Source organism: Nicotiana tabacum, chromosome 12 (assembly GCF_000715075.1).
Source record: "Nicotiana tabacum cultivar K326 chromosome 12, ASM71507v2, whole genome shotgun sequence".
Classification (NCBI taxonomy): domain Eukaryota; kingdom Viridiplantae; phylum Streptophyta; class Magnoliopsida; order Solanales; family Solanaceae; genus Nicotiana; species Nicotiana tabacum.
In genome coordinates, this window is record NC_134091.1 from 17,534,600 (window position 1) to 17,549,606 (window position 15,007).

The window sequence follows — 15,007 nt, forward strand, 5'->3', positions numbered from 1 at the left end:
ACCTTGAAGTCCTCGTCTATCTTTTATGTCCTACTGTTTTCTTTCATTCAAACAGTTGTATTCTTTCAGACTATTACTTGTAGTAAATTCTAGAATGCTCGTGAATTGTGACTCCAGCTCCGGGTGGTAGTAATTAATAAAGTTTTATAATATTACGCACTTATTATATTTCATCTTAGTTAATTATTGTTATTTACTGAATGAAAATAAGGAATTGGTTTAAAGATTCTCTAACGTTGGCTTGCCTAGCAAGTGAAATGTTAGGTGCTATTACGGTCTCGTCGGTGGGAAATTCTGGGTCGTGATATTGATTGAATGACTCCCTTGTTTCTTAAGTCTTGGATCCTCCCGAATAAGCATACTGGATAATTCACTAACATTACACTTATCCTTAATTGTGTTATAGTTAATTTGAAATGGTCCATACTCAGAAGGCAACGAGTTCAGAATAAACTGAACCAAGAAGGAATCATCCACTTTCATCCCCAAGGTCTGAAGTCTTGCTGCAATGTTAGTCATCTCGGTGATATGGTTTTGCATACTACGCGACCCGTCAAACTTTATGGTCGTGAGTTCAATCATTAGTGTACCAGCGAGAGACTTATCTGCAGAACGAAAATGTTCTTTCACAAACTTCAGGTATTTTCTGGCACTTTCTGTTTTTGGAATAGTAATTTTAATGTTGTTGGCAATATTCATTCGCATAAACATAAGGCTTAGCCTATTAGAGCGTTCCCATGCTTTATGGAAAGACTTCTCATCCGCACTGCTCGAATCAGTAATGGCAGCGGGCTTATCATTCAGCAGAGCCAAGTCAAGATCCATCACACCTAAGGGGAACTGGACTTGCTCACGCCATTCAGAGAAGTTCAATCCGTTGAACACAGTAACAGACGAAGCATGCGAATGAAAAGGAATAGCTGCAAAATAGATAATACATGCTCACAAATCAATATGGATTCAACAAAATAGTTAAAGAATATCACAATTCTCCTTTGGGTAAATACTACGACACACTATCATAATTTAAATGTCATTTATTCTTTAATAGGTAATTAAATATTTTTAACCAAATATATATGCCATCTTTGGACAGACAATATATATTTGACTAAGAATATTAATTTACCTCATCATATTCACTATTCATAGAATAATTATTCACCTTTCGGTAAAATCCTTAAGTTCTAGCAATAGTGAAAATTAATTTATCCACTAATTTTTAATTATAGGCATTTTATTAATTTTATGGATAAACTATAACATAAGTGCACACACAAAATAGAGATCATAAGATTTTATGCATGTGATTACTTTAAACAATCTAGTTTGGTCACTTTGGTGACTAACAAACTATATACACATTAATCACATACATAAAATAAATAATAAATAGCTTTATCAACTAATAGCCCAAAATAAATTATTAAATAAACCCAAACAAATTACTTCATAGCCTAAAGTTAACAGTAACTGATCTAATTTTTAAATCTTTCATAAAAAAGAATTTTTCATAATGGCTTAGAACGTTGGAACATAATATCCTTAAGCATTCAAAAGGAGAAATTTAGACAACATAAATATATGAGGCAAACTTTAAATGGATACCTAATACATAAAGAATCAAACATTGAAGGTTACTGCTTTAAAGAAATAGATACATTTGGGTGGGATTGTAGAGGAATTTAATTCCACAAATATTCATTCCCAATATAAAACTTCATTAGATTTCGTTAACTGTAGTAACACTTTATTGGTGAATCTTAAGCAAAATTCATCACAGGGAAAAATTCATCACAGCGTCCGACCTTTCTTCGTTCAAATAGAAAATTTTACATAATTTATTACTAGCAGTTCATAAAAGAAATTTCATACTTTATTAGATATCCTAAAATTAAAGAACTGGAATCAGAAACGAGATTATTACAAATTCAATTAGAACAGTACGCATCAACATAAAGATATAGTCTTTTTTTTACGAAGATTATCAGTTCAAATATCCAGGCTCGTGATACCACATGTGAGCATAAACTTTAATTGCATATCAGGATCTTAAACATGATAATCTTACACAAAATCGTACAGAAAACATACCTGAATCGTAAGCCATCATCGTGAAGCGGAAGCGTTAATTCAAATTGGTTTCTCACCCCTTACCCTAACTTTTGTTACCGCCGACTTTAGTGATGGAAGAAAGAAAAATAAAATACGGTAACCCTAATGGGTGGGGAGATGACCAATTTATAAAGGTTCTCACTTAATCCGGTACGTCCATCAAATAACTGATCGGACGGATGAGATTTGCTCATTAATTAAATACTAATTATGGGCCTTAAACTTATTGGGCCACCAATAAACGTAGAAAAATCTTACACTACTATGTAAATGTCTACATGTTCCATGTTTTCTATGTAACTTTTGTTCTAGTAGCCAAATCATGATATAAGCTATCTTCCACATTTTAATTTCTTTCAGATTAATTATTTGCTCTTCTTTATGACTAGTGATATATGATCGTTCTAGATGTTGTTCTACACACATGAAAAAATATAATTAACCTTATCTTTCAATAAAACTTTAGAAATATCTACATATGTAAAAAAAATCATTTATACTGTCAGTCGTAAAATAAGTCATTTATTTATAAGATGTTCACAAATTTCCGTGCCCAAATTAATCAGCATATTCTTTTGATCCAACCGCAACCTAAATCAGCGGGCTGGCAGGTCCAGAATCTTTTTATCGCTAATTAAAGTGAAGGTGTACAAATATATTTGATTGTGTTGATATTTTTTTAGATAAGTTTATTATGAAAGCATTTTATCTGATCTTAAGATGATCTTCTGCCGAGATTTAGGTGATCTTTCAATTTTGTAGGATTAAGATAAAGACTTTTATGATTTTAGGCCTAAATTGAAACGGGGTGACTCTTTTCTCTTTTCTTAAATTTCGTGTCCAGTCAAATAAGTTCACATAAATTAAAACGGAGAGAGTATTATACTAAACTCATAATTTCAAAAGTACAACGCTAATAAGAATGTCCTTAAAGATAATTAAGGAAACAGTTGAAGAAGGAACAAATTCTTAATCTTTTTCCAAATAAAACAATATTCGCAGAACAGAAAATGACTCATCATGAACTCTAAGCTGGCCGTTATATATAGGAAGCGCCCCTTGTTGAACAATTATTCACCAATAATTGACCATAGGAACAAAAAGAAACAGTATACAAAAAAAGAAGGAAAACATGTCTTGGGTCATTCGTACAGGTGTAAGCCTTACACTGAGTGAAGAGCAAGTGAAGGGTATACTCAAGAAATATGATAAGAATGGAGATGGGAAACTTAGCAAGCAAGAATTCAGATTAACTTTTAAAGAGATGGGTTTGCATTTTTGCCATTGGAACTCAACTAGCAACAAGTCTACATGGAGGGTGTTGATTACACTGAAACATTCTCTCCTGTGACCAAAATGGTCACAGTAAGATCTGTTCTGGCAATTGCTGCTGCCAAGCAGTGGTACATCTATCAGATGAATGTCCATAATACTTTTATACATAGAGAATTACTTTAGGAAGTCTACATGGAGATTCCTCCTGGGTTGTGAGTAACATAGTCCTTCAACCAAATTGGTGGTCGGCTGTCCCTGCTAGATCTTCTACTAGCAACAAGTTCAGCAATAGCCAATATAGAAAATATTGGCTCAGCAGGGATGACTACTGAATGAGCAAGAGGATCAACATAAGACTCTACATCATCCTCATAGAGTGCAAAGGTGTCACTCTCTGAGTGATTGTGAGGAGGTGCATCATCTGGTGATGCAACATTAGGTGCAACATGATATGGAGGTAACTTGTTCTCAGAGAAAATAATAGGATTATTGAGATCTAGCAAGGAAACATAGAGGAGATAGTACTAGAGGCATATTTGAAAAGGAAGATATCTTCTTTGAAAATCACATCTCTACTGACAGTAAAGCCTTTTGAGAGAAGATTATACATTTTGTAGCCCTTTTGTGTCATAGAATAGCCTAGAAATACAGCTGGAACAGCTCTAGGAGCAAACTTATCTGATCTTCTCACATCAGTTACATATCCTAGACATCCAAACACTCTCATATTGTCCAAAGGAGAAACATGACCAATTAAAGCTTCAAAAAGAGACTTACCTTGAAGGGTTGTTGAAGGTAGCCTATTTATAATATACACAACATTGGTGACACACCCACCCTAGAATTTGAGAGGTACAAAAGCTTGAAACCTCAGTGATCTAGCCACTTCCAAAATATACATGTGCCTTCTCTCAGCTACTTCATTCTGTTGTGGAGTATATATATGCAAGAACTCTGGTGAATTATGCCTTTAGTCTCTAGCAACTTAGCTACTTGAGAGTTGAGAAATTCACTGCCATTATCTGATCGAAAAACTTTCACATATGCTGAATAGATATTCTGAATCATATAAATAAAAGATCTAAGGACAACAATCACTTCTGATTTGGTAGGCAGCAGAAATATTCAAGTATATCGAGAATAGTCATCTACAAGAGTTAAAAAATACTTCTTTCCATCATAAGTAGAAACTTTATAGGGTCCCCATACATCACCATGTAATGTATGAAAGCAAACATCAGTAGTACTTAAAGGAAAGGGTAGCCTGGTTTGTCTTGCAAAGTGCATATAATGCAAGTGTCATCAGAATTCTTGTAATTGTGATTCTGAAATCAAACCATGGTTTTCAAGGTCTTTGTAAGCACATGTCCGAACCTCTTATGCCATAAGGCAACATCCTTTATTCTATTCTTAGTGATCATATTAACAGTAGGTAAGTTCTTTTGAGTTGATAGCCTAGGAATTGGTCTGGGAACTACAGCTTGAATGTCAGTTGTATTGACCCCTGCAGAATAGAAAATATAAAGACCATCATCTTCTCTACCAATCCCCTTCACCTGTCCACTGGAGAGTTCCTGAAAAATGCAAAATTCAGGAAAGAACATCACTGCCCATCTCATCTCCTTTGTTAGCTTTGAGACATATAAAAGATTGTAGTTGAAGTCAAGTATATGAAGTACATTACTAATTGTTTGGCCCTGGTTAATATAAGTTGATCCTATGTGACTTAAGGAAGCAGCATTTCCTGTAGGAAGTTGAACTGTACCATTCTTACCATTATTCAACCTCTTAGGATTAACTAATAAGCCAAGACTGTGTACCATATAACTCGAGGCACCTGAATCCACTATCCACTTAGCCAACACTTCTGGAGTCACTACACAAGATGTCATACCTGCTGGCAATGGTGTAGTTATAGTTGAGTTGTTCCCCTCACTTTCTTTTCCCAGTAGCTGAATTATCTGACGGTACTGTTCTTGAATAAAGTGTGGAATATTGAGCATCACATTATGAGTCCCCTGTCCAGGCATTGCACCTTGTTGAACTTGTGAGGTACCTGCAAAATTAGCTATAAAAGTTTGATTGTTCCTTGTAGCAGTTGTTTTTCTTGGTCATAAAGTCTAGAGGATATCCATTTAGTTTATAACATGTCTCCCTAGTATGCCCTTTAAAGTTGCAGTAGTCACAGTACATAGTATTCTTCTTGGACCTGTAGTTGCTTCCTCCAGTATAACTATATCCACTAGGATAATTGTTGTTGAGTCCTCGAGTATGAGTATAATTTCCTGTGGCATTATTGTACCCTTTACCACTGAACATACTAGTATTGTTATTTGGTATTCCTGTGGTTTTTCTACTAAACAAGGCAATGCCTTAAGCAACTTCAGAGACCTGTGATGAATGGCACATAGATCTTCTGCTTTCCTAAGATATGATCATAGCATAGGCTTTGTTAATGGAAGGAATATACAACATGTACAAAATCTGATTGCTTGACTGAGAATAGGATTCATTTATCCCCATAAGAACTGTAGTAACCTTTGATACTGGAAATGTTCAACATATTTTTTTGATTCATCACAACCACACCTAGGGCAGGGCATAAAAGCATCGAATTCTGCCCAGAATTCTTTCAGCTTGAAGAAGTAGACACAGATGATATCCTTTGGGTTAATGTAGCAATCTGCTTATGAAGATATAACACATGAGAACCATTCACTTTATCAAATTTCTCCTTGAGATCCATCCAAACCTTGTGAGCACTCGAGGCATACACCATACCACTCAATAATTCAGCACTTACTAAGTTCATAATCTAAGAGAGAACTATTGCATTGCATTTTTTCCACAATTCATGAAGAGACGCATCGAATTTCTCCTTAGGATATCTACCACCCATAAACCCTAGCTTACTTTTTCCTAGTAAACTAACACGCATTGCACTACTCCACATTGTATAGTTTTCAGGTCTAGTTAATTTGACTGAAATCAGAGAACTACGTGGAGTATCACATGGCTAAAGAAACAGGGGATGATGTTGATCAATTCAAGTTGAGCTACCGCCAGCAGCTCCTATGCTTGTGTCAATTTCTTCATTCTCGACTGCCATTGTTAATGAGGCACTCGAGCTCAGATGAAGAAGCAAAAAAAACGGAGAAGAAACTGCTAATTGTTCGAATTAGCCCTAACTTCGAAGATATCGAAGAATTTATCAAAATACAAACACTGAGCAAGCTTAGATCTAGATAATTGATAACGAAGCGTGATTCATAAATACAAGCTCTGATACTATGATGAAATCCTAGATCTAATCTGAGCTGCTAAGCTGAGAATGAAGGAGAATCGGTTACACGCTAATGGAGAAGAACGTTTCTTCATTTTCTGTTATTTTTTGTTACAAACACTATATACTAACCGTGTATATATACAAACAAGTTAGCAACTAACACACCTACTTGACAAACTAAACCTTCCACTAACTTAGCTTAGCTGGCATCCAATTGTACATTCCACTGTCTATACACCTAATACTTCAACAGATGGATGTATTAACGAAGATGAGATAAGTGACCTCGTACAATATGTTTTGAAATGGGGCATTAGGGCCTCTTAGGCTTCTACATTGTTTTTAGATCTGTATTTTCTTTTGTTGCTGTCGTCGCCGTCGCCTTTTTGTTTGAGAACCAAATATCCTTGTAGTTGTAGGGTTTTTTGGGAGTTTTAATAAGTATTAGTACTATGTAACTGTCATTATGTCGTACATGTCTATGTTTCGCGTTTTCTATGTAAATTCTGTTCTTGTAGCCAAATGATATAAGTTATCTTCGACATTTTCTTCTCAGTTATCCCTGTGAGCTTTCTTACCTCCTGTACGGGTACGTAGAGGTGGATCCAAAAATTTAAGTTTATGGGTTCCTACAAAAATCTTAAGTTAATATACAATAATGGATTAACGGACTGTGTTCCAAGCTAAATATTCTTATATATTTAATAAATTTTTCAATATAAATACCGGATCTAGACAAAAGTTGTTGGGTTCACGAGAACTAGTAACTAATGCACTAAATTCGCCCCGGGGTATGTAATATTGACTTGGAACTTTTATTTGAGATAGTTTGATCATGTCCTATGTAGATATCAGATGCGTCGACTTGTACTTGAGAAGGCCATGAAGATTCAATTAGGTGTTAATATGAGATGAAGCAGATCACCTAAACTAATAGTTCTAAGCTCTCTCCAACTCCATGCAATGGTAAATCATGATCTTTGTCGCGCTTGAGGTTTTCAATATAATATGAGTTACATTAAATACAAAAAGTAGGCATTATTGGAACATAAAATGATTAAGTAAATGATTACACACATCCACATATATAAAAAAAAGGGCAAAGGGCCGAATATACCTCTCTATTTTTGAAAATGGTCTAAGAATACCCCTCGTTATACTATTGGGTTATCTATACCCTTGCAGTCATACTTTGGGTTCAAATATACCACTCATTTAAACGGAGGGACACGTGTCATCGTCCTGTTGGTCAATTCTAATTAACTCCTAATTAATTAAAAAGACTCATTATCCATACCCGAAAAATAATTATTTTTTTGTAAAAACTGAAAAAAACTAAAAAAGAAATTTACTAAAAACTGAAAAAAATAAAAATATTTTTTTTTTCAGTTTTACAAAAAAACTGCTTTAGAAAAAACTGAAAAATATTTTCTAAAACAATGTTTTTGTAAAAACTGAAAAAAAGAAGAAGCTGAAAATCAATTTTCTAAAGCAATTTTTTTTGTAAAAACTGAAAAAAACTGAAATATTTTTTACTAAAAACTGAAAAAACGATTTAATTATTTTTTTTCCACCTTTTACAAAAAAACTGCTTTAAAAAAAGCTGAAAAATATTTTCTAAAATAATATTTTTATAAAAACTGAAAAAAGAGCTGCAAATCAATTTTCTGAAGCAATGTTTTTGTAAAAACTGAAAAAACAAATATTTTCTTTTTTTCAGGTTTTAGTTAAAAATATTTCAGTTTTTTCCAGTTTTTAGTTGTTTTAGAAAATTGCTTTTCAGTTTTTTTTTTCAGTTTTTACAAAAATATTATTTTAGAAAATATTTTTTAGTTTTTTTAAAGCAGTTTTTTTGTAAAAACTGGAAAAAAAATATTTTTGTTTTTTTCAGTTTTTAGTAAAAATGTTTTTTAGTTTTTTCCAGTTTTTACAAAAAAAAATTATTTTTCGGGTATGGATAATGGATCTTTTTAATTAATTAGGAGATATTTAGAATTGACCAACGGGACGATGGCATGTGTCCCTCTGTTTAAATGATGGGTATATTTGAACCCAAAGTATGACCGCAGAGATATAGATAACCTAATAGTATAACGAGGGGTTTTCTTAGATCATTTTCGAAAGTTGAGGGGTATATTTGCCCTTTGCCGTAAAAAAAATTGAGAAAGAGTTTAGCAGGGACAAGTCTTATTTAGGTGACCTTTTAGGGTAAGAAGCAATAATTATTAGATTTGCTCCCTAAAATAACTGGCCCATCTCAGGGCACAAAGTTTGACACGTCGCACTATCTCAAGTTATTTTATCTCCCTCTCACCTCCCTTTTCTATCCAAAGATTCTTGTGATTTGTTTCTCAAAAAATCGTCCAAACTATATGGTCTTGTTGTGACCCTTAATTACCCGTATGAAAAAGACTTATCAAAAGTTGAAATTCGAGGGTTTTCAAATGTTGAAACTTGTTCAATATTGAGAATACTAACAAGTTTACAAAGTGGACGAGAAGGAGATTAAAGCTGTGTTGGAAATATATTTCCATGTGACTTTGCCTACAATTTTGGAATAATATAAATTCTCAGAATCATTCTCGGCTAGGCGTAGACTACTTTTAGGTTCAATTCACACTTATCTTTACACCAAAAGATACGCAAACGGATTGGGAAAGGCATAAGTTCTCTCTCTATATGCTAGTATGTGTATCATACTTGTTTACCCTTAAAAATGAATATCGATTGAATTTATACGCGGTTTTAAGGATATGTGGACTAATTCAAAACAAGTGACTAATGACGTTAGATAAATCAAATAAAAGATATAGTAAATAGCCAAACCAATGATGATAGTGAGTCTGAGCTCGGTTAAAGACTTAATAAGGAACATGCCTTCGGTTCCTCAACAAGTCCTCTCTTCATCTTCCCAAACGACCGTCGGTATTGAGGCGGCTGCTACCGAAGTAGTAGCCCTCAAAACGGCTTCTCCAGAGGTAGATGCCAACGAAACGGCCGCCGAGCCTCCCTTAAAAATATATATTCCCGAGGGTTCCTCAATTGCAGACGACTTTAAGGTCGAGAAACCCACACGCAAATAGGATCGGAGTGAAAGAGCATCAAGGTACATATGCTTTAACCGAAGATATTCTTCCTGTGGTCCGAAAGGACTGATATTGGGAAGACAACGACGATGTGGTAGTCCTCAGGCCTGGGGACGCCATTACTACCCACGTGAAGAGTACTTAAGTATTTACGCTTACCCCTTCACATTGGGCCTGGTGGACCCGGTTGTTTTGGATTTTTGCAAGAGGTACGAGGTGTGCCTCGGAAAAATTCATCCATCTCTATGGAGGATCGTGATCCTCCTTCGCTACTTCTTGAACAAGACCAAGTCTCGTCGGTTCACGATCAATCATTTACTTCATTTATACAGTCCCCAAATTTTTTGAGGGGGACTAATCAAGCTTACTCGTCGGGCCAGCAATGTCCCATTTTCGAGTATTCACAAAGAGCAAGACCGAGGCTGGTAGAGATGCTTCGTTCGTGTGAAGATTGAAGACGAGATTCCCCCCGAGTTTCATGCCTTTCCCTGAGAAGTGGAACGGATCTCGTAAGTGCAGTCTCTCCTTTTTGTTTTATCTTTTTTTATTATTTCTCCCTTCGCATTCATACTTGTGATTGTGAAGCCGTCGCTCGTGTTCCAACTATAGTCCCCCATCTAAAGGAATGGATTGAGGGCATCTGTAAACAAATGACATACTCCGAACGCGCATGGAACGGTCTTTCGAAGGGCCAATGGGAGGCCCGTTCTCCTGGTAAGGCCTCTCTATAAATAGTTAATGCCATGCTTCTTACTTTCATTATACTAACTTTCCTTCCCCTTTGTTGTTGCAGGTTTTCCTAAGACCACCGAACTTAGGCCTTTGGAAGGGGCGGGGGACGTCCCCTTGTCTGTTGATCCCTCCGTTGTGGGGCATCCTAGGGCTGCCGCGGAGGAAAAGAAGAAAAGGAAAAGGAAACCATCAGGCTCCCCGGGCCCTGAAGCAAAGAAACAAAAGAAGAGGGTAGCTCGCAAGCCCAAAACAATCTCAAACTCTCGAGTACCAGACCCTGATTCTCTTCTCCGGCTCGAGACAAGCCGGGGGAAAATCTCATTTTTGTCACCCACGAGACGACCATTCCCTGGGGGCAAGAGGCATCCAGAGGGGAAACTCGTGAGGCTGACCTCCCTCAGACTCGAGAGGTCGATATGGAGACCCGGGGAGGGACTCCCCAAGAGGCCGGCTCCGCCCCGAAGAAGGCACCCGGTATAAGTAGAGATTTTGGGGACGCCCTCCTACACCGAGTCCATGCTCGAGGAGGACCAAGCGGGAAAGGAGAAGTACAACGAAGGGGTCCATGGCGCGGACGATCCCCTTCATTCCTTTTTTGACGGTGTGGACTCGTCCGTTGTAGAAACTTCCTCCGGGATGAGCGACCTAGAAGTTCCGAAGAAGGACACATCCTCGGAAGTTGGCGGGCCGAGTTCGAGCCTGAAATTGATCAACCAGTTCCCTGCTCCGAGTGTGGACCCTGATCGCAAGAGATCAATTATTCTGACCGTCCCGGAGGATGCCCATGGCATATATGCTCTCGTGGGGATAGCTAGCTACCTCTGATGCCTGATGACCAAGGAGTACCATGCAAAAATGAATGAGGTGAACGTGTCATGACTTTTTAATAAGGCGCACCAGGCGCTGAACCAGGTAAGACATTATTATGTTCCTTTGAACTTGACTTAGGTTTTGATTTTTCTCAGGTTTTCATCTTTTTGCAAGCCTTGGTACTTCACCACGAGAGCTTCCTTCGGTACCAGGTCGAGGTCAATCAGCTCGAGATCAAGGTCAAGGAGCTTGCCCCAAAAAGGGAGATGTACAAGCTTCTCAGCGAGTAGCAAGAAGGGATCATTAAGGACCTTCAGTCCGAGCTGGATGGGGCTCAGAAAGAAGCATCACCCCTAAGGCGGGAGCACGCCAACTTGGTTGAAAAGATAAAGGTCTTTGAAGTTACAAACGAGGAACCGATCATTAGTGGCTAATGACAATATCCTGCAGGTCCAGTAAAAGATCGACCAACTCCGAAAATAGATGGACGAAATCCAAGTTATGGCCGACGGGTGGAAAAGCAACATGGATCTGCTGGCCTCGGAGAAGGAAACCGCCCAGGCTAAACTATTTTTAGTAGAGGTTTAACTTCGGGTGGCGAAGGAGAAATATGATAAACGGGCTCAACTAAGTGAGGATCTCTGAACACATTTGGGCTTGGCCATGGATGAACGCGATGCCCTTGGAAAAGAGCTCGAAGCAACGAGATCCAAGTTAGAGACAACCTCAGCCGATGCTGACAAGATGGTTGCTCAATACAAGGCCGATATCGAAGCAGCCAAGGCCCGCCTAAAGACCACCGTTGAGTACGTGAGGTGGCTATCTCGAAGGGAAAACCTCGAGGAAATCCATGCCTGAGGTTTCGACCTGTATGCCGAGATCGAGGAGGCAAAACTACTTAAGGTCGACGAGAAGAAGCTACATGAGCCCGAAGGTGAGGAGGCATCCGAAGAATCCGAAGGCCCTGATGGTTCTGGTGATGAATCGGGCTCCGGTCAGGCGTGAATGCCTTAGGGTTTTTTAATTTTTGTGTTGTGTACATATTTTTTGTTCATTTTGTGGTCGTTTTTGTTGGGCCTTTATAAAGATATTTCAGAATATATAAAATTTTCTCCTTTTTGGCAATTTTAACTTTTTTAGCATCTTTTCACAATTTCTATTTTTGCAAATATTTTTGATGCCTTAGCATAGTATCAAATGTAGTAATAGGTCGTATGTTTTTCGAAGGTCCAAACAGAACCCGACCTCGATGCAATCTTTTGTTTGCTTGAAGCTTTGAATCCTCGGAGTGACCGAAAGTTTTCTAAAAATACGTAAGTGTTCTCAGACGAGGGTAACCTTTTGGCAGGTTTTGAATATTTATTGAAGGCCTTACGTTTTGATTACGGGCTTCGGACGTCTCTGAGCCATTTTTTAGAGTGGTCGTAGCCTCTTGGGTTTAGGCACTACCTAATAGGTTTTGTGCCTACGGGTTTTGATAACCCGAGTTGTTCGAACTTATTTCGGACGACAGTCCCCGAGTGGGGGTAGCCCTTGGGCTCGGATAGGAGTAGCCTTTGGGCTTGATAGTCCCCGGGTAGGGAAACATTTTTCATTTTTGTGTGTAAAGTACAAGATTGAAAGCGTGTAAAACCTTGTATGTTGGCTAAGGTGGCCTACACGGACACAATTCACTTAACCGTTTGGCCCTTACAATAAATCCTAACCACCGAGCCTAGCCTGTTAAGCACAAAGTTTCCTTCTTTCCTTGCTAAGAAGATTGAACCGAGGGTGATGGCCCCCTAGTATTCGAGGTCGATCTTGAGAGGGCTTGGATACTGTTGATGAGACCATTGACTATGATTTAAAACCGTTCTTTGATTCTAAGTTAGCACGATTTAATGTTGCCTTGTTAAAAACTATTTCGAAAAACCCATTTGGGATAAAACCGGTTTAAGGGAAAAAGAGTGCAACACATGCTTTCAGATCTAATAGTCACATTCTCCTTTGGTTGTTGCCTGCAAGTGTTAGTTCGATTCTCAATATTATAAAAATGGTAAATGAAAATGTACCTTAGTAATAGTATCGCTTTAAGTGCGTCATGTTCTAGTTGTTTGGTAGTTGTGCACCATTTCCTGCTTCGAGTTTGTACGAGCCCTTGCCGATAATTCTGATGACTCGATATGGTCCTTCCCAGTTCGGCCCCAGCTTTCCCTTATTTAGGTTTCGGGTGTGCAACATTACTTTCCTTAGCACCAAGTCCCCGATATTGAAGTTTTGGAGGTTGGCTCTTCGGTTGTAATACCTTTCTATCCGCTGTTTCTTGGCGGCCAATCGAACTAATAGTTTCAGGCTCGTGTTCATGGCCTCACCGTTTGTTTATTCGGTCGTATATCGAAACCTGATGCTCGGTTCTCCCACTTTAACCGGTATTAGTACTTCGGCGCTGTAGACCAATGAAAACGAAGTAACTCTGGTACTAGATTTAGAGGTTGTAAGGTATGCCCACAAGACTTCATGCAGAATTTCCTTCCATTTCCCTTTGGCTAGTATGTTCTTCTTTGTTAATTTCGCCTGTCCGTTCCCACTAGGGTGATAGGGTGTCGACAAGATCTTTTTGATCTTATGGTCTTCGAAAAATTTGTTTACCTTGCTGCCAATGAACTGCTTCCCGTTATCACACACATATCAGCCGGTATCCTGAACCGACATATTATGTGGTCCCAAATGAAGTCGACGACTTCTTTTTCCCGTACCTTCTCGAACGCTTGAGCTTCGACCCACTTAGAAAAATAATCAACCCACAAAGTCCTTTGCATCTTTCTCCATGTCGATCCATTAATAGCCGGCCCTGATTATCTTACGAACCAAAGATTCTTCCCTCAAATGATTTTCGCAAGTGCTTTCGTGAACTTCCCTCAAAACATATTCGGTGTCTCCCGGCCCCAAGCATTTGGCGAGCGGGCCATCGAACGTTCTTCTGAACAGAGTACCTTTGGACAGGTTGAACCTGGCCGCCTTCGTAAAGCTCTCGATTCTTTAGGATCTGAGGGCAACTTCCTAGTCTCCAAGTAGTAAATATACTTGTTTCTCCAATCCCAAATTAAACTTGTTGAGTTTATTTCAGCATGGCCTTCTTCCACTACCGATTTCATGAGTTGTACGATCGTTCCTGATTTGAATTCATCATTATCAACCGATGACCCCAGGTTAGCCAGGGCATCAGCCTCACTATTTTGATCACAAGGTACGCGTTGTAGGATCCATTCCTTAAATCGATGCAGTGTTACCTTCAATTTGTCTAAATACCTTCGCATTCGTTCCTCCTTTACTTCGAACGTTCCATTGACTTGATGTACCACAAGGAGGGAGTCACACTTTGCTTCGACCACCTCGGCCCCCCAGGCTTTTAGCCAATTCGAGACCTGCAATCATGACCTCATACTCGTCTTAATTGTTAGTCAATTTCACAATTTTAAGAGATTGCCTAACTACGCTACCAGTAGGCGGCTTCAACACGATGCCGAGTCCAGACCCCTTTGCGTTCGAGGCACCGTCCGTAAAAGGGGTCCAGATTCCCGAATAAGTCTCCGAGGTTAACAACAATTCCTTTTCGACTTCGGGTATTAAGGTCGGCGTAAAGTCGGCCATAAAGTCTGCCAAAATTTGTGATTTGATGGCAGTCTGGTGTTGATATTCGATATCGTACCCGCTAATTTCTATG

The 15,007-nt window shown here is 38.3% G+C and overlaps 2 protein-coding genes across 2 annotated transcripts; both read right to left on the reverse strand.

The window, feature by feature from the left end:
- Window positions 1–270: 270 nt before the first annotated feature.
- On the reverse strand, window positions 271–2,110 carry LOC107815912 (uncharacterized). The gene is made up of 2 exons (XM_016641564.2): window positions 2,095–2,110; window positions 271–920 (listed from the first exon to the last, which is right to left on the reverse strand). Exons 1-2 carry the CDS (start codon window positions 2,108–2,110, stop codon window positions 271–273), a joined length of 666 nt encoding a protein of 221 aa, XP_016497050.1.
- Window positions 2,111–3,440: 1,330 nt separating this feature from the next.
- On the reverse strand, window positions 3,441–6,499 carry LOC107815911 (uncharacterized). Its single transcript, XM_075227180.1, has 8 exons — window positions 6,451–6,499; window positions 5,929–6,073; window positions 5,600–5,814; window positions 4,728–5,446; window positions 4,384–4,449; window positions 4,040–4,228; window positions 3,612–3,914; window positions 3,441–3,524 (listed from the first exon to the last, which is right to left on the reverse strand). Exons 1-8 carry the CDS (start codon window positions 6,497–6,499, stop codon window positions 3,441–3,443), a joined length of 1,770 nt encoding a protein of 589 aa, XP_075083281.1.
- Between the last annotated feature and the right edge of the window lie 8,508 nt (window positions 6,500–15,007).

What these genes read in the sequence shown, in the direction of transcription:
- LOC107815911 (XM_075227180.1), bottom strand. Translation starts at nt 6,499, where the DNA reads ATGGCAGTCGAGAATGAAGAAATTGACACAAGCATAGGAGCTGCTGGC. An exon ending in GAACATTTCCAGTATCAAAG is followed by an intron (nt 5,815 to 5,928) that starts GTTACTACAGTT and finishes ATCATATCTTAG; the next exon opens with GAAAGCAGAAGATCTATGTG. An exon ending in ACTGGAGGAAGCAACTACAG is followed by an intron (nt 5,447 to 5,599) that starts GTCCAAGAAGAA and finishes CTAATTTTGCAG; the next exon opens with GTACCTCACAAGTTCAACAA.